Source organism: Lagopus muta, chromosome 1 (assembly GCF_023343835.1).
Source record: "Lagopus muta isolate bLagMut1 chromosome 1, bLagMut1 primary, whole genome shotgun sequence".
Lineage (NCBI taxonomy): Eukaryota > Metazoa > Chordata > Aves > Galliformes > Phasianidae > Lagopus > Lagopus muta.
In genome coordinates this window covers 19,674,900-19,694,632 of record NC_064433.1, presented here as the reverse complement: position 1 = coordinate 19,694,632, position 19,733 = coordinate 19,674,900, and the positions used below count along the sequence as shown (strand labels likewise).

The following is a 19,733-nucleotide window of genomic DNA, read 5'->3' as shown; positions in this document are numbered from 1 at the left end:
CTGATAAACCACAAGTAAGATTTAATTTAGTATGCCGAGTAAAGAATAGTACAAAAAAAGATGTTTGAAACTTTTTTAATTTGCTGGTGTGATTTGGAAGCAGCTCTTAATGTGAGTAGTGCGGTCATTTTCTAGTGTATTCTGTTAATTAAAATTCAAGAAGCATTTTCCTGTTCCCTGGCTTAACTCAAGTTTTTGCTGTGCTTTTGTTCCGTATCTGAATAGATGTTGTTGAAAGCCAAAGTGTAAGGGAGAACTTTTCAAAGACGGCATGACTCACTGAGCGGTGAGGAGATCACAAAGTGGACGGGCATCTGTGTTCACAGGACTGCTTTAAACTGACAGTTAACTTTTCAGTCAGAGGTAAGCGTGAAGTTCTTTAACTGTTGAAAAATGTGCAGTAACTTTAATGTAAGGTACTGAAGGTATTTCAACAGATTGCAGGCAGTGAGATGAACAGAATGGGGCAAACAAGCAACATGGTTGCTATTGGACAAGTTAGAAAGAAATTGCTGTAGCCGAATTACTGTGATTTTGTGAGCTTATTGGTGTCATGGTGAAGTCTGTCATTTCAGATGTCTGGTAAGTTTTAAAATCAAATGCAATTTAACATCTAGACATGTTTTAAAATGTTTGTCAATCCCTCAGATTTTTTTTTCAAAAAAAAAAAAAAGAAAAGATAAAAAAGAAGGGAATTATTTGGTTGTAGGGTTACCCTCAAGTTACACGTCTCCAAAGATGTTTTTTAGATCTTCCCATAAAAGTCTGTTGAGTTTGTGTGTAGATACACAAACTTTCATTTTGTTGGTATTTATACTGTATTATGATGTATTATTGTGAACCATGGCTATATAATGTAATTTAGTTACTGAGTGCAATTAGTTGGCAAGCATATATACTTCAGAATATAAATGCAGCTCTGTGCTAATTTTTACTTGTTTATTCTTCTTAAATAGAAAAAAAAATAATTGGGCACTGATCTGAGTATATAAAGAAACTAAGTTAGATTTTTGATCTTTCTTTGTCCTCTGCATTGCCATTATTATTTAGTTGCCTTTACAAAGTGTTATGACTAGGGAAGAAGGTTACAGAGAAGAGTTCAGCTATGACAGAATGCCAACTTTGGAGCGGGGAAAGCAAGAGAATGGAAATTATATACCGGATATCAAATCCAGTGACCTTCAGCTATCAAAGAGGCTGCACCCCTGCTTTATTTACAGAACGTGGATCTTTTCTTTGCTGATGGGTGTAAGTAAATTATAAAGAGTAAAAATCAAAACTTCTTGGGGAGGTTCTCTAATCTGTCCTGTTTCAGATCATTTAGGGAGTCATAATTACACCCTTGATAGGACTGAATATAAATACTTGTATGGAAAGAAACATACTTAGCAAACTTAAAATGTAACTTTTAATTGACTAATAATATTCTTTGGAGCGTTTTGCAGTAACTAAATATGCTTCATGAAGGCTGATTTTTGTATTTAACATTAAATGAAGTACGTGTGGTAGTTGTGAATATCAACCTTTATTTATGAATTAGTAATGCCTCTTTGTGAAGTATGTAAATTATCCTAATCACGTGCCTACTTTAAATTTTTATTTAAACTATTGAGAGTACTTGCCTTCATGGCATTTTGACATTAAAAATGCATGCAGTATTTAGTCGTCAAATTTTACTTTAGGTTTTCATAAAGCTATGGACTTTTTTGATAGAATTCTCATGTAATGACTTAGGTTTCTTACATGAACATCATAGTGATATGAATTGTAGCACTGGTAGAATCACTGGACGCTGATCTTGCACAAGCATCATGTTACTCCATGTTCTAGCCAAGTTAATTAAAGCTCATTATAGCAATTACAATTAAGTCTTCTTAAGTCTTTTTTTTTCTTTTCTATGAGTTGGTATGTTTTGAAGACTAATTTTTGTAAGAGCTGAAATGTTTCACTGTTTATAGGGTAATAAATCATTTTTGCATAGTGAATAAAAGTAGTGCTTTACTTTCATGGAAACAACTGAATGCTTTTTTTCTTCTGACAGTCTGTGTAACGTGGCTTTCCTTTTGGATGTATGGTGACACAGAAAGAACAAAATAAGAACTGGCTTTCCTTGCATTAAATTTTCTCAGCGTATGTGTGCTAGGCAACAGAAGTTCCATGGTGAACAGAACTGTGTTCATGGGGTGGTTGCAAACTATAGAGTGACATCAGAGTGGCTAGCAATGGCTGTTCTTGTGCAGGAACACAGTGAGTTTTTTGATGAGGACTTTTTAAAGACATCAGAAATCTGCAGCTTGAAAAAAATGCCCAAATAATAAAGAACAGCAGTTCTGTCCCCCATCTTTCCCAACCTCTTTGAAGGAATGTCTACTCAGAGCAGAAAGAAAAATGGTTGGTAGAAGATACTAATCATTTGATGCTGAAAGTTTAGCCCTAATTGTGGGCTAATTCCTAACGAATGGAGTGATTAAAGAGGGAGCAGCAGAAGTTGAGTGTTTATGGTTGTGCCACTGAACCAAAGTGGGAAGGGAGTTTGGAGGGAGAAAGGAGTGCAGGTGGATGTACCTTAGTCAGTATATCCTAATACTATTTTTGTTATTATTTTCTTGTTGGTAGTTGCCCATGTGAACTGTGAATTTTGGTAAAGCCAAGCAGATTATGCAAAGTAGAGGCTTACTTATGTTTTCTGGAACTTTTTTTTTTTTAATGTTGAACCCTCTGCAATTACCTTGTGATAATTTCCTTAGGTGTTTGCCAAGTCAAGGCACAGTACCTGATTCAGACATGCTTTTTTGGTATTAAGTCTTGGTAACCAGTGAAATGTATTCCTCAGAACTCAGCATGCTTAGATATTTTGCTTCAAAATTATTCACACAAAGACTACATTATTGTCCATCAGTAGCTCAGCTTGAAAGGAATTACTGATTTTTATCTTTACAGTAGTTTTATTGTACTAATCCACGTTATTTGTTGCTTTGCAGGCTTGCCTCCTTATTACCTCTGGGTTTTCACTGTATCTGGGAAATATTTTTCCATCTGAAATGGATTATTTACGTTGCGCAGCAGGTTCAGTAAGCATTCTTAATTATTTGCTGTGGCTGTTTGACAGCAAAAACAGTAAATGTTGTGTGTTTATTTTCTTCTGTATTTCATCTTTTTATTATTAATTTACTTCATGGAAAAATTATTTTTCTTTAACACTTTAACTCTGTTAAAGTGGGTACTTTTCAGGCCACAACTAAGGGAATAGCAATTTTCACAAATGGTGTTGTGCTGCCATTTTTGTTTATCAGCTTACCATGGACAGCCATTAATTATCTGCTTGAGTGGTTTTTCTATGCCTTACTTGAAGAAAAATTTGTACTGTTATGCACTTGCAGAATTTGTTGCCTAAATGCTGTTGGAATGTATTTCAGTGTATTACATTTTTCATTATATTTTGCCATAATACCCAAGTACTGAGGCAGACTGAAGAAGTTCTCTGTATTATTATTGTTTTCTTAACAAAATGTGAATCAATCATATCTGACATTTTCAAAATCCACTAATTTTTACTGCACATCTAGGCCCTCACATTTGTCTTATGTAATTGTATCAAGCACTGCAATGGGCTGCCCAGGGAGGTGGTGGAGTCACCGACCCTGGAGGAATTCAAGGAACGTTTGGATTCTGTGTTGGGGGACATGGTTTAGTGAGTACTATTGGTGGTAGGTGTATGGTTGGATTGAGCGATCTTGAAGGTCTTTTCCAATCTTGGTGATTCTGTGATTAACTTATTCTTTAGGTCTTAGCTTATATGATGAGTCTGATGTACTTGTTTTGTTTGTGACAGGATTCTGTACTGTCATTACTATTTTGTCAACTTGACTTGTGGATTTATTTTAAGTTAGGCGCAAGGCTAATGCTTTACACAAGTAGCAGGAGTTCTGTGGGTGAGCTGTGACTTGTCTTTCTGTTAGAGAGATTAGAATAATGTTGAAGCAGTTTTTGAAGCCAGTGTCTTCGCTGAACTATTATACTATGCACCATTAATGTAGTTACTGAGATATATCCTTTTCTGCCTCAAATATGGTCTCTTTGAACGTTGTATTTACTGAGAATTTCTAAAGATACAGAAGGTTAAGTGACAAATCACTTTTATGTTGGGTTTGAATGGCTTGCTGTTGTTGAAGACGTGTATGTTTGGGTCTGTATATGGGCAACGTGTTTCAGCTCCTCCTGCAGATAATGGCAGTGTAGTTGGAAGAGTCTATAGAACTGTATAATCTACTGACTACTAAATGTCTGGCTTACCAAGAGCAGAATTGCTCTCTAGAATGTCTTGACCATCTTGACTAGGAGTAGAATTCAGCTGTCTAAATGCAGTCACATTGTGTTCTAGAGAACCTAGGGCGTTCAGGGTATAAATGTATCAATTCATGATGTTAAAGATGGGTCACTTAGGTGCTAAGGCAGTGCTGCCAAGAATTTTGAATTTCCATATTAATCTAATTATAGGGGTTTCATTGTTAAACTGTCAGTGCTCAGACTTGTTAGAAGATAATTAGTGAACAAATGCAACGGTTATTACATGATTCATCACTTAACCTGAAAATCTTATCCATAATTTTAGTTCAGTATATTCGTATTTTACTTATGAATATACTGTACAATTGCATACTGTGAAAAAGAGAGTTGGATCTGTAATAGTAATATATCTAATGTGGTGGGGAGCAACTGGGGCTTGAGAAATTGCTTTGTGAAACTTTTCCTTTTTGTGTGATTTTTCCATTTAGTTCTGCTCTTTTGTAGTGAAGTTTTCCTAGTGAAACTAACAGAGGTCCTAGGCATGATTCTTAAATTGTAATGTCTCAGCAGACTGGTTTTTATCAAGTTCTTCAGAAGAGTGTGGTTGAGATTTTAAACAACCATTATGTTGTATTTTTAAAAGAATATGGAGGCCCAGTGCAGGAGTAGCTGTGCTATTCTTTTCCTTCTTAAAGATGTTCTAGAGTTAATTTAGCTAACAAAGGCATGGAATGACTCATGAGACTTCCATGCTTTCCTTTATGCATCACATTGTGCTGGGTAGCTAGTCAAAAGTGAGGGTATGGAAACTTCTAGTAATCCTCCAGAACCAGTTGTAATTAATGAGCCCAGTGAAGGAGGATGGTCTTTCCTCAGAGTTTCTATTTTCAGTTTGTCTAATTATTAGCTGTAATATGTAATATTAAATCTGACTCAATTAAAAACACATATAGAAAAATATATTTAATATTCTTTGTGCAGAATATCCCACTAGTTTTCTCTCTTAATTTTCCCAGTGTATTCCTTCAGCAGTTGTGAGCTTTGCTATAGCAAGGAATAAAATTAATGTGGTAAGTGAAAGATTTTTTTTGGCAATTATATCAATTATATCTTTTTTTTTTTCCTCTTGTTTGTAAGATGAGAGCGAAACCCATTCTGAAATTTGTTTTACAGATACCCAATTTTCAGATTCTGTTTGTCTCTACATTTGCTGTTACAACAACATGTTTAATTTGGTTTGGATGCAAACTTGTCCTGAATCCGTCAGCTATAAATGTAAGTTCATAGAATAATTGCTAATTAAAGCAACATTTATCTTTGCTTTACAAAAAAAAAAAAAAAAAAAAAAAAAAAAGTAACAACATAGTTTTCAGTCTACAGAGATCATCTGCCAGTAACTTTACTTTCTGGGGTAAGACAAGACCTGAAAAATTGAATTCAGAAATAAAACCTCATGATACAGCTAACTTACTGGAGATGAGCATGAAAATGACTTTCTTGTATTTTAAGTTCAGGAGTATGAATGAGATGTTGAAGGGTAATCCACTTTTACCAACAGTCTTTTTATTTTTCTTTTGATCGAAGAAACTTCTTAAAAAAATATTGTTTAAATTATTTGATGTTTTTTTTTCTGAAAGAGCAGGATCAGAATAACAGTGAAAACAGTTTAGTACTTCAGTTACAGATAAGGCAATTTTCAGGGTCAAATTATATTGAAATGGAAGTGTCCCAAGCAGTGGTATTGTATGACATCTTCAGATTAAGTATAACTCTTTCTTGGATCTTCTACATTGTACAGTTTTGCTTCTGAAGTCACCAAGTAAAGAAAGTTTTGATGTTTCTCCCATATATTGTCAACAAAGAGAAGGCAGCTGTTAGTATTATTTAAAATGCACTTAGTTCATGCAGGGGAGAGTTCTTTGTTTTTGAATCACAGCCTTAACACTTGTCTTTGGTAGTCTAAGCCAAACAGTAACATTGTAGGGTTTTTTGGTTATGGTAAAATGTTTTGATTCCTCTATTCTATATAAGAATATGAAGTGTGAGAATAATTCTGTGAAGTAATATAGCAGTAGTAGGTATTATTGTTAGTGTTGATAAATGCTCAGACTATCACAGAACAGCTCAATACAACTATGTCAGACATTTTACATGAATGTTAATGACAGACACCAGTCTGTCCCTGTAATTATGGTGCTTCTGGACCCAAACTTGAATATCTACTTGACACTGCACGGTAAATGTGGCCTTGTCAGCATATCTTGGTACCAGTGCTACATGTCAAAACATTGTAGTTTGCAGGCTGGATTCTATACCCAAAAGAGCCTTTAAAATCTGCCAGCTATGACCTTTTTCAAAATAAATATGTATATATATGTAATGAAAGGTAATGTTGGAGAAAAACTTAGATTTGATCATCCCAGAAATAGGTCTACCATGAAGAAGCACTTAGTTCACTGAGCTGCGTTTTACTCAGCTTGTATAGATTTTTAATGGAGTTCTCCTTGAACTTTTGGTGCTTTACCCAATGGCCACATCTAGCCACCAAATTTTTTTTTTGGGCTGCTACTGGAAAAACATTGTGCTTCCAAAGACTTACAGAGGGAGATCTACTCTGCCTAACTTGCACACCTCTAGAAGATTATTAAACCCACGTAGAGTTGGAATTGTCTCATGAAAAGAGGTAGATAATGAACTGAAGAAAAATATTCCATTCGGTGTATTCTTGTCTTGAAGATGAACAATGGCAGAAGGGATGGCAGCATATATTTTTTTTTTACATGGTAATGTAGTCTGTTAGACCTGGAAGAGTTGCAAAATCACATCTACTAGCACTAGGCAGAACACAGAGCTAGGATTCTTGGCCCAGTTCTTTGGAATGTGTTTTCATTCAGTATTAGGCATTGTATCAGACAATTTGCATTGCAGCGTAGAGTTTGGAAGCCTGTGGCCCTCTTTCTCTCCCAGTGGATTTCCTTTGCCTCACAGGCTAGTCAGGCTCCCTCTTGTTTGTCTTCTTTCTTTTTCCATGAGTTTTTATGATTTGCTGCACTGTTCTGGTTTCATTTCTGCAAAATGCAGCAATACCCAGAACATCCCCCATGTTATTAACTGCTTTTTTGGGAGACAGTGGTGTACTGTTTTTCAGGCAGATCATTCTCGTAATTGAAATAAATATCTCCTTCTCAGATTAAGTATTCTCAATATTATGTAGATAACTAAGTGTTCTAGAAATTCATCAAAAATAAAAAGTTTTTAAAAGCATCCAATCAGCAGAGCATCTAAATATCACAGCATGTAGATAGCTGGATCCTGCCCCGTTTGTTACTTTTAATATCAAAGATATAACTTATTTATGTCTGGAATTCCACTGGCAGATAAATTTCAACTTGATTCTACTTATTCTGCTGGAAATCTTCATGGCAACTACTGTGATCATTTCAGCTAGATCTACTGAAGACTGCTGTATGAGAAAGAAAGTAGGTACCCTAAGGTTAGAGTTGATAAAGAGTTGATTGTTTTTTGATGTTTCTCTAAGTAACTGTAAAAAAGTGTTAGATTTTTCCTGTATTATGTGTGATACCTGGACAATGAATATTGGCTTCAGGTTTTTCCTTAAGTGCTTTTCCAAATCACACTCTTGTTTCTGTGTTACTTTTTTTACCTACTACTGAAGCCATTTCATGATTTGGTGGAAGCACTGTTTGCTAGACAAAGTCCTGCTGTAAATGTCTTCCTTCAGTTACCGTGTCAGCAAAATCAGAAGGATTTACATCAGATTTTCAAAAATCTTTCAGACTTTGAAAGGCTAAGGAAGAAAGTAGAAAAGAGAGATGGCTGTATTCCACTGTTGAGTGGTGGTAGTGTAACAGCTCATCTGGGACTACTTTGTTTATTTTCAGTGTGACTGATGCACTCTGACACTGTCAAGTATTGCCAAGTGTCGCTTTTGGTTCTGATGGGCCAACCAGACGTTACGTGCCACCTGTAACAGGATCTGTAACAAGTTTTACAAAATGTAAAAACAAATCTATTATTTGCATATTTTTCAGTCACAATTTTTAATTTCTTCTAGAATGCCACATACGATAGTACCATTGCTTTGAGTAATGTCAGCTTTCCTGCCCGAATTCTGAAGTCATACTCAGTAAGTACTTGTTTTCTGTCTTTATATCAATTTATTCTTGCATCATTATAAGTGCCAAAATCCTTTAAAGTCAGAAACAGATTGATGTAGGTAAGCACTGCAAGAATTAGAAATATGAGATGGATCCTAAAATGTTTCCTTTTAGAATATTATAAGATAAATAACTGCCATGTACATTGGGAAAAAGATTACTTAATGACCTAAGGATAAATATTGTAAACTGAACTGTTGTTTAGTGGAGCTAATAAATGAGAGTATAAACATGCATAATAAAGCTGAACTTGCTTTCATTTAAGCCAGCTGGAGTTTTGCCATATTTTACATCTGTGGAACATTGACTTTTTGTATATCTAATAGCATAAATGCTATTTTTTTTTTTCCCAGGGAGTTCTTTTCCACAGGCAAATAGGAATTTTGTTTTTTAAATGAACTATTTATAACTTGTGTGTTCTACTTTCTTTTAGGTAATTGAAGTGATAATTGGAATTTCATCAGTATTTGGTGGCATAATTGCTTTAAATATGGATGTTCTGGTGTCAGGTCCATATCTTTCAGTAACATTCTTTTGGATCTTGGTTGCTGTAAGTAGTTCAAAATGAATGTACTCTTTTAAAACAGCGTATTTGATTTTTCTTTCTCTTTTTCACTGTGCTGGAATGTTTATTTGACCCTAATATTAATTGGAAATTTCTGCATTGCAAATAAATACTTCAGTATATCTAGTCTATTATGTAATGATGGTTCTACTTTGATTTTCAAGACTTTGGTCCTTAAAACATATTGTGATACATTTTCAGTCCCCAGTAACATGGAAATGAGTAATAAGGGTTTTAAAGACGTCGTGTTTTGTGAAACAATTCCTAGATTTTAGAGTGTTTCAGGCTGCAAAATAAGAAGTTGTGTTAAATTTTAGGGTGATAGGTTCCTCAGGATATCACCTTTAGCTCATCAGAATTAACTGGATTAAAAGCCTGAGACTGTGTTTGCTAATGCTTGTCACTAATAACAGCCTGCACCTAGGAACAGTGCAGTCGTAAAGAATGATGTGTTACTCTGCTTGCCAAAAGCTGAACAAGCTGAGAAGCATGGCAATGAACACTAGATTTATATATGGCTCCTATGTCTGGAAAATCCCTCTCAGGAAATGGAAAAGGATTGTAAACAACTTCTTCAGCATGCAAAACTCACAGCGTTCTGTGGGGCTCATTAGATTTTAAGGCGGAAACGTCAACTTTTGTGGTTAATATTTCATTATGTGGAGGTTTAATGCATGATCCTCATTTAAATGTAAGCTAAATGAAGATTAGTTTTATCTCTGTTTAATTAATTGATTCACAGTACTGTCACTAAAGATATATGCAGTTTCATGTCTTCAATAAATTTAGGATGTGATCTATGACTAGTGGGAATCACTGTTACACAGTTGTAAACTGTGCAATTTTCAAGTAGGTAAATCCTTATTTGTTACACTTTCTTATCTTGTATTCTATTTAGTGCTTTCCTAGTGCTATCGCAAGTCATGTGGCTGCTGAATATCCAAGTAAATGTCTGGTAAGTGTGTAAAGTCCTTGAATTTTGCCATTAGAATATATAATAATATTCATATTTGCTTGTTTGTTTGTAGTTACGTGTACAAATGCAACAGATGTATTGTGTAACAAGAATGTAAGTTGATTTTTCTGAAAAGAAGTCCCGTCCATGAAATTCTAAGAACTGGTGGGTTTTTTTTTGTTTGTTTTGTTTGTTTTATTTTTACTGGTTTCTTAGAAATGGACACTGCTTTATGGAAAAAAAAAGCCTCGTATGGTACACAGAGAAATGCTTTCATGCTCCTGAGCTCCATTCCATTCCCTTTCCATTATGTGCTTTCTGAAGGAAGAAAATTAGGGGTGCAGTCCTTATAGGATCTAGAACCTGTTATAAACAAATTTCTAATCTATATGACTAGCAAGAAAACTGAAGAATGTTCTATAAAGCACATTTATTCCCTGAGTGTCCCAGATGTGTAGTTAAGTCTCCTTAAAACATCTGCTCTAAGTTACAGTCATTCAACCATACTTAAGTCAGTCATAATGCATGACCACAACAGAAGTCAGAATTTGATCCTTTAGGATGATATTTGAATGAAAACTAAGCTGCTATTTTATTGTAATAAATTTGCCTCAAAGCACTCAATTTGATTTGAATGGTTGTTTCAGATTTTAAGTCTGCAATATCTGCTGTTAATTCTCAGTATTTCATACAAACTGAAAAAGAAATGATACTTCTTTACTAGCTTTCTAAATTTCGTATTGTTTCCTCTATCTGCATTTGAAAGACACTTTTATAATTAGACAAAAGACCCATCACACTTCTTAAAAGGAAAATGAATTATAAAACAGGAGTATTTAGGCTAGGAAATTTAGTCAAAGCTTGCTTCTGTATCTCCATACAGTAAATGGCTGTTAAGATTTATCTTGTATGTGTAATCTTACACTTCTGTTATGCTTGCTTAAGGGAATACAGCTCACAAACAACATTTTTACTTGTTTTTTTCCCCTTTTAATATTTATAATCTTGTTTTATTTAGGTTGAGGTCCTGATTGCCATTAGCAGTGTCACATCCCCACTGTTGTTCACTGCTTCTGGATACTTATCCTTCAGTATCATGCAAGTTGTTGACATCTTTAAAAATTATCCACCTGCTGTTAAAGTACGTATTTTGATGCAATTGGAAAATTAACATTTACCAATTAATGTAGCAACAAAAGAATGAAGATATCTGTGTCTCTATTTTCAGCAGTCTTATGATGTACTACTGTTGCTTCTGATGTTGATGCTGCTAATTCAGGCATGCCTTACTATCGGAACTGTAATACAGTGTGTAAATTACAAGACAAAAATGAAACTGCAGGATTCGTCCTGGACAGAATCACAGGTTAAAAAACAGGAGTACAGAACTACAGAGGTAAGTATTTATAACCACAATGAAGTTTAAATAAGTAGCATAAATTTATAGCAAAAATGATATGCCTTGCATGACCCTTGCATGATCCTATGAGAAATCAATGAAATTAAATGTTTTAAATGCTGGCAGAAGTTTTGGACCATGAAATGAGTTGTCAGTATAGTTGTGTCTTTTCAACGGCTGTGAATTTCCAAGGGGAGTGAATTTGCTAAGCATAGTTAGTTCTAAGTTCCCTGAACTGCAAATGAGAAGTGTTAGGTACACTGAGCATAGCATCAACACTTGGAAAGCTGCATGAGTGGCTACCTGTGCTGGTCAGTTTGAAGTAGTGAACAGAGGAGAGGGTCTGGAATCCCAGGGCTCTCCATGTCCTAACTATTTTACTAAAGTTGGCAATGAAGATCAAAATTGACATCCTGTGTTTCCTTCCTGCACTTAAGTGTTTGAGCCATCCTTTCAGTTACAGATATATAAATACTTTCATAGAGCATGGTGATGCCAGTATTGCTGTTATTCATGTGACTTGAGTGGTCTTCCAGGGAATAGTGAAATCCAAATCATGTCAGATATGCACAGATTGACTACATGCATTTCCTAGCACAGCACAGCACATTTAGCCCGTAGGCTTTCCTCATCTCTTCTGAACAAAGCAAAGTGCTGTATTAAAGAGCTGGGAAAAGTAAGTCGTGTTAACTGGATGGTTTCTGTATGGCTCAGCATTGAAAAGGTTGAGTGCTGGATTCAGTCCTTTCTCTAAAAGGAGCACCCACAATGAATCAGCACACATAGAATGTGCAGGAAGTACACAGCAACAGTACAGCTGTTACACAATTGGTAATAGAAAATGGAAGCTGTGGATTTAAGTGCCCTTCAGGCTGCTGAAGGCATTCAGTAGAAGTCACTGATCTTTTGGTTCTGTGACCTGAGAGTTATGTTCTGCATAAAAGATGGAACTCAGCAGCATTTCACAGAATCACAGAATTGTAGGGGTTGGAAGGGACCTCCAGGGATCATCGAGTCCAACCCCCACAGCTGTAAGTTATATTTTTGAGCTTAAGTGATGGCATGGCTAAACCATTCTCTTCAGGTATCAGTTAAATGCCAAAAAGAAGCAATTTTTCTAGAAAAGCAACATCTTATTATTTGCCTTGTAGTGTTTAAACACAGGAATAATGTGACAGGTGAAGGTGTATGTCTCTGTGGCTTTTAAGCAGTCTGCATTCTTAGGCAAGATCTTAATTTACTTGCATGTGTGTAGATGAATCTTGCTTCAGTTGCATTGTTGGGACTACTGCTAGTTACTACTTTGAGTTCAGAGATTTAGGTTGTAGAGCTTTTAAATAATTTTTTGACAAAAAAAAATTGACGATATCTGAAGTTATGTGTTTAAAGTAGGATTTTGACCAAATTTCATTGGCCCAAATGTTTAAGTACTACACTGTTTACATTATTATATTTGTCTGTTGTAAATATGTACTATACAGTATACAAAGCTTTACAATTTACAGTATATACTGTATTCAGACTATAGCTGTGTTTATGTTCTCCCAGATTGTCTCATGTTTACTTGCTTTAAATTCTGTTTTTAACCAAAATGTTGTTTTGTGTTTCCATTTGTTTGAAATTTGTTTACTTCTAGGTTTCCAATAATACCTTAAAGGATTTTGACAAAGACAAAGCCTGGAAAGCAGTTGTGGTGCAGATGGCTCAGTAGTTTGGATTCTGCAAATACAGCCACTACAGTACAATCCAATCCTATAAATCTACTGTTTGAACTAAGGCTTAAAAACTTTCCAGTTTATAAACAGCAACATAGTTACAGCAGTAGGAGCCAATGAATAACACAATAAATATTGCCTTTCTAATCGTTTTTGAAATATGTTGATAACATTTTTAACAAATCTGTCTTTTCTGTTGGTATCTGCATCTTAGTCTTTCTTTTGAAGTTATCATTGGGGAAAAAAGTAATGACTCACACACTGACAGCGAAATAAAACATGACTGTATGCAGTAGGCTTCGTGTGTTTGCAAGAGATTGCAATAACTGCAGTTATGCAGTCAGTGTAACTGATAAATGCTTTTGTAAAGTTATGAATACAAATTACAATTGTTATTTCTGCTTATACTTCACTTTTGTAGGAGTTGTAAAGTTCTTTTTTGTTTCATTGCTTTTATATAAATAAAAGTCTGTTATCTGAAAGCTCAAGGATATGGATTGATATGCTACCTGTAGAGATGAAAATAGAATAATTTCTCAAATTCAGCTTCGTCTTCTGACTTTTAAGGGAGAAAGGGAGATTTGCTGTCAAAAATCCAAGTAAAAGTAAAACAAACAAACAAACAACAAACACATACAGTCAAATAACCAGAGATCCCACTGATAGGAGTTTTTTCACACTTGAAAATGTATGTTTGGCATGCTATTTTTCATTTATTTCTTTTCCTTACTATCTTTAAAACTTAAGGGACGTAGTTGCTCTTTAACTATATCCTCCATTCAGATTGCCTTTACTTCCTATGTGAATTAAGATTGAATAGGTTATGAACAATATAAATTTCCACATTGATAGACTTTTGAATTTACATTGGGTTAGCTGCAAAGTGGTGGGGGTTTTTTTGTCTTTTTTTTTTTTTCCTGTTTGTTTTTGAAAGATAGAATGCAGAAGTTCATTCTTTCTCTTTGAATGTGCAACCAAATCATTTATTCAGAACATGGTGGAAAGCTCTCCAATTTTGGGGAGGGGAATTGAGAAACAGGTATGTCGGTGAGGGTTGGAGCCCTTCAGGTATGTTAGTGTTTTTTTTTTATTCTGTTTAGGAGAGCTGATATAATTTTAGAATTTTAATATACAGAGAATACTCTTTCAAGTTTATAACAGTGCTTCTTAAGAACACACATACAGAAATCTCTCCATTCACATAAAAAAGTGGGTTGTTTTGGCCCAGGCTAATTCATCATCAACCAGAGGATGCTGCTGCTGTTTACTGGTCCTGGTGGGAACATTTTATCAGCAAGGCAAATAAACAATACTACCGTCTCTGCTACAGTCTTGCAATTGAAGGGTTTGAATGCATCTCAGCTGCTGGCTTTCTTGTATGTGATAAAGTGCATTGGATACAATGAATCTGTGCCTAAAAGAGGTATCTTTTTTGTGAAGGGATGTTTGGCTTTGATTATGAAGAAGGTGAGATCTAATTAGATCTTCTATTACTGAGCACTGATGGAGAAGAAATCAGTAATAAGTGACACGTGCTTAAGGAATCTGCTTTCCTCAGAAGGCCCTACTTACAAGGCACTGAGCTTCTTTAGTCTCTTTTTGTGTCAAATGATTTGAGATGCTCTTCCAAATGGTAAGAATCTTTTAAACTGCTACTGATTTTGAGTGTTCTCTCAGGAATGACCTGGAAGAGCCTAATTATTACATAGTGTAATCAAGTTTGTTTACCTTTCCTTTGGGAAACTGAAGTATTTTAATGATAGGTGAAGAAAAAAGCATTCGTCTAAAATAAAGAGGAAACTAAATAGACTATGGATACTAGTCTGCAAGTTGACTTATCTTAAGCAAGAAAGAAAATTGTGGAAGTAGGAGGAAGGCTTTTACACCATAACCAATATAGGGCTGGCAGTTGATATGAAAAGGCTTTTTCAGGCTTCCCTATAAATCTCACTCTGTGGTCAAATGCATTTGTATCTCAAAGCAACAGCCTCTGTGGGCCCCTGCTACCCCCAGACAAGTGACCTGCGTGTTGGAGTATGCCACAGTAAATCTCTTGATTGCCTGTAGCGTTCACTGGGGCGTGCTGATAGATGATGTGACTTTAAAATAAGGAGAAGGCCCTGCTATAACCTAAGGGTTGGTTCTTCCCATGGAAATAAGGTGTCTTCTGGACGTGTTCCAGACATGAAACGATACACCACAGTTAAAAGCTACCTGCACTTTTTAAGATTGCCAAAGCAAGGATTGGAGGAAGATTTCCAGAGTGTTTGAGAGGCTTGGTATTTGCCCTAAACAACTCATAGGTGCACAGTTATGCTTCTTTGGCACATTTAAGCCTGGTCGGAAACATGCAGACATAAATCCAAGGGACAAAAGTCATCGCCCCCTCTAGCGGCAGCTTGGTGACACAACACCGTGCCGTGCTGCAGGGGTCCTGCTGGGAGTCTGATGGAACTGCAACTCAGCGGAATGACTGTTATGTACAGCCGCTTGTCTTACCAGGGATTAAGGTCCTAGTTTATAAGTAAATAAACAAAAAATAGTCTTAGCTAAAATAAATAAATATGGCTGAGACACTTAGCTTTTTAGATCTTTCCTATCATTCATATCCAGCAGCAGAGAGGGGAGATTGGCATGAGATGCCTAAGCTGATGTAACCCAGCGCTGAAATGGGTTGCCTCCTCTGGCCTTCTTCCCCATGCTACCAGTGACTGGTATCTGACTATACTCACAGAAATTTATCAATTAAAGGAAAAAAAACAAAAACAAAACACTTTTCTGCTGTTTTAGTCAACCAGCTTAAGACACTGAAAAACTCAATGGCCCTCTTTAAAACTTGGGATATGACTTCAGTGGAAGTAGATCACCAGAATATTTGTTTTTAGTGCCTCTTTTCTCTCTCCCCATCACATTCCTTACCTATGGTTTGCACAGTCATATGCACCATCTCGTTTCCATCCCCTTCTCCAAAAATTAGACTTGTACGTGATCCATACCAGGAACTGCAACTTATGACTGACCGTACAATTTGTGTTGGTAGATCACTATCAATAGAGTTAAATGTATTCTCCAAATAAGAAAATGGCATGCCTTGTGATCTGTGTTTTGTGTTTCTGAAGAGTATCCATCAGATCAAAATAATAAGATCTAAATTAGTTTCAGAAACTGCATTAGTCAGGCTTCTTTGGCGACTGATTTGGTTTTATAATATTTTCCTGTTTTTTCAGATGCTAGAAGTACTAACATTTGTATGTTACTGAGTGGGAAGTCCCCCAGGGAGAAGCCGACAACCTGAAGATTATGCGAGTGTCATTTATTTTATATATGTATTTTTAGGTATGCATCTCCAAAAGATGAGATTTGGATTATTTTTTTTCCCTAGGTTTGTGTTACCTGTCTAATGCTGAGGTGCTTCACTATAAAATTTTTCTGCCTCTGGGAAAGCATCCAAGGAGTGAAGTAACAAAACTGGAGCTGGGCATGATGATGAATCAGATTTGTGCAGGAGAACCATGCTAGCTTTAAGTGATGAAGACGAAAACAATTTGTATTGGCCAATTAATTTCAAATGCGTATTTTGTTAATATCAAATTAGGATCATCAAATATGATTTCAAAAAATATGTTTTTCATACATCCTTTTACAAGACAGGAGATGTCTCCCAGTATAAAATATCCTGGTGGAATGGTGGAGCTTTCCTCAGAGTATAATTTGAACTTTATAGAAATGAATTTACCTTTCCAGGTCAGTGTTCATTCTTTCAAAAACTGCACCTCTTCAGTGAACAAGTTATAATTTTTCCTTTCCATCCTGTGAAGATCAACTATTACAGGAAGAGAAAATATAAAAGCAATACTTTATTTTTTGAAATGTGAATGATTTTCCCCCAAACTCACTCATTTTTAAAATCTGATACAACTCCTAATCTGAGAACTCCTTATTATATGCATGTTAGCAAGCGGCCATTTCTTCAGAGGGCAGACTCATAGGTTTAAACTGGCTCTGCACTTTTCTGTTCTACTTCTTATGATCTGTGGAGACAGATCACAGATATCCAGTGTTTTTTGGGATTCTCTTATCAGGAACCACCCAGAAATGGTTGCCCAGCACTGGTTGCTTTCAGAAGCCCTATGAGAGAGGAGATGCTGATGGCACACTACCTACCTCTGTACTGTTCTCTTTGTCTCTGTAATAGAATGTAGGCTGGCTTGCCCACTGCCGCCTAAGGACAGTGCAGGGATTATTACTGATCTTGAGTCTCACCATTTACCCAATAACCAGGATTAATATCAACTGCTCTGGTATTTGTTTTTCTAGACAAAGACCTTGATTCACTGGGGCTCAGTTCTGGGGATATGCACTGTTTGCCAGCAGTCCTGGTTTGAATTATTCACGTCCTTCTGATGCTGTTTTACCCAGTTCCACTGAAGTCTATGGAAAGAGCTTCATTTAATTCAATATGGTTCATCTTTCAGTCTCTGTATTTATTTTTTATGTTCTTTCCAACATCTGATTTATATAAAAAGTTACATAAAATCAGAATTTTATCCATGTTGTATAAACCCTGAAGTTCAAGATTGAAATGGAAATGAAAAACGATAGCATAAAAACATAAACCTACTCTGAACTGCCTGCTTTTGTGGAGTAGGTTCCAGAAAGACACTTCTGATGCTTCAATCTGTCCTGCCTAAAAAACCCCAAATCCCTCAAATCACACAACATCACTCTTTGTTACAAAGTTGTCAAATTGCATTGGTGTCCTTTCATAGTTTACATTGTGGTGCCACAGCCCTCAGTTCAACTGAGGGATTGAGATGTTACTGATGGCACCTTTGGACAGAGTTGTTGCTGCTTATGTTTTCAAACCATAATATCCAGTATGACAATTTCTTTAATGATCTTTCTGTTGCAGAAGTTATTTTTTCAGTTGTACAGTCACTCTGGGCCAAACTCTGAGAATCGGACACGTGACATAGAGCAGGTATTTGCCTGGTGGCTAGCAGAAAACGAAGCAGTAAATAAGTACAAGATCTGCTCCAAAAGCAATGCCTCCCACTTTATTAGTTTGACCCACAGAGTCAGAGTCAGATAGTGGTATGGCAATAAAGCTTGAACCTTCCCACCAGTATTTCATTCAGTGTTGTTGCTTTGTGACACTTGCAGCACTGAAGCAGGTTCCAGCTCTGTAGAAGTTTCCTGCCATCTTACTGTCAGATCTATCATGAAGGATTATCAGTTCAGAGACTTTGAAAAAACAAGTTGGCTGAAGGTCAGCATGCTTTCTCAAAAACATATGTCCTAAGCCAAGAAAGGATTTAATTAAAGTAAAACACAAACTAAACCCTGGTGTTCCACTTTCTCAAACTGCTCTCTTCTTCTCATCCTTACTCCTCAGCTGTTGTTACATAAATATTTATACAACATTGTAAATTACTTCTAAACCACTTAGACTTGATCAGCACAGGTTCCATGCTGATGTAAGTATCCAATTACTTACTAGAGCCCTGCATAGTAAGGCTAAATATGTCATTTCTTTTAGGATTTTTAGGACTTTGACTTCTGAAGTCACTGGTAATCCAATTTACAAAAAAAACCAAACACACAAGAACCCTTTTCTATGAAACCTAGCAGTACTGGTAATTGCTATCTGCAATTTGGTTTCAGCAATCTTCTTATTATAACTGTGAATGAGGCAGTTTTTGCCCAATGATGAAACGTGTTCATAAATGCAAGATATGGTGTCCTTTCTTATGATCAAGAGCAAAGAGACGTTTTCCTTTCTTACCATCCAAAAAGAAAACTTGTATCATCATTATATAGATGGAGACCCCTGGAAATTAATAAAATTAATAACTGTTCATATTCGACTATTTCTGCACAAAGCCACAGAATGTATGACTTAAGCAATCACTTAGTCAGAATGGTTTTTATTCTCCCATAGAATATTTAGCTGTCTTTATAACATACTGCAGGAGCTCTGGAATCTCATTCCAGAGAACAGAGCAGTCAATGACAGCAGATGTTCACCTTGCCAAATGCAGGATATTCACAGGTTACTCACATATAGGTGTGCACTTAGAAAGACAAACCAAATCTGAGTCGGGTCTAGAAAACTGAGCACGTTACAACATCAAATACAGTCAGAAACGTTCTGTTGCTTCACTGTCTTCTCTCCTGCGAGAGAGCATTCACAAGTAAAATCTGATATTTAAGATGTCCTGGTAACGTACATCTTACAGTGGTAACTGAGAATGCAAAAAATGTTAACCTTCAAGATACCTCATTTACCCCCAGGGTTCTTCAGGAAGATGAAGTAGATCCATTAGTCATTCGGCTACTTAAGGAACATTTGAGTACAGTTTGCATAACTATAAAGTTTGGCCTTAAAGATGCATTCCCTTCTATTACATGAGAAGAGAAGGAAATTTTATAGCTTTTAAAAGCCTCCTTTAGAAACTTGCACAGCTTCCATGACTGCTGTAACATTCGCAATGCCTGTGAGATGGATTGGCAAATGGTCATAATTATAAGCTATGTTGTATGTGAAAAGTGCTTACATACTTTTGTTCCTACTTTTTGGAAAGCTATGCTTCTAGCAGGTACTAAAGGTAGAAATAACAGCATCCTCTGAAGG

General features: G+C 35.9%; 1 protein-coding gene across 3 annotated transcripts; it reads left to right on the top strand.

Moving 5' to 3' along the window:
- Positions 1–225: 225 nt before the first annotated feature.
- On the top strand, positions 226–13,587 carry MLC1 (modulator of VRAC current 1). Of its 3 annotated transcripts, none has more exons than XM_048941379.1 (12): positions 226–363; positions 1,051–1,248; positions 2,982–3,071; positions 5,304–5,357; positions 5,461–5,562; positions 7,665–7,766; positions 8,363–8,434; positions 8,899–9,015; positions 9,929–9,985; positions 11,004–11,126; positions 11,217–11,381; positions 13,021–13,587. In XM_048941379.1, exons 2-12 carry the CDS (start codon positions 1,069–1,071, stop codon positions 13,093–13,095), a joined length of 1,137 nt encoding a protein of 378 aa, XP_048797336.1. In that variant the 5' UTR covers positions 226–363; positions 1,051–1,068; the 3' UTR covers positions 13,096–13,587. The 3 variants fall into 3 exon arrangements, with proteins under 3 accessions (XP_048797336.1, XP_048797241.1, XP_048797433.1); XM_048941284.1 differs by having other exon boundaries at positions 11,214–11,381; XM_048941476.1 differs by lacking the exon at positions 5,304–5,357 and having other exon boundaries at positions 5,476–5,562; positions 11,214–11,381.
- Positions 13,588–19,733: the final 6,146 nt, after the last annotated feature.

What these genes read in the sequence shown, in the direction of transcription:
- MLC1 (XM_048941284.1), top strand. Translation starts at nt 1,069, where the DNA reads ATGACTAGGGAAGAAGGTTACAGAGAAGAGTTCAGCTATGACAGAATG. An exon ending in CAAGGAATAAAATTAATGTG is followed by an intron (nt 5,358 to 5,460) that starts GTAAGTGAAAGA and finishes TTTGTTTTACAG; the next exon opens with ATACCCAATTTTCAGATTCT. An exon ending in TGAATCCGTCAGCTATAAAT is followed by an intron (nt 5,563 to 7,664) that starts GTAAGTTCATAG and finishes TTCCACTGGCAG; the next exon opens with ATAAATTTCAACTTGATTCT.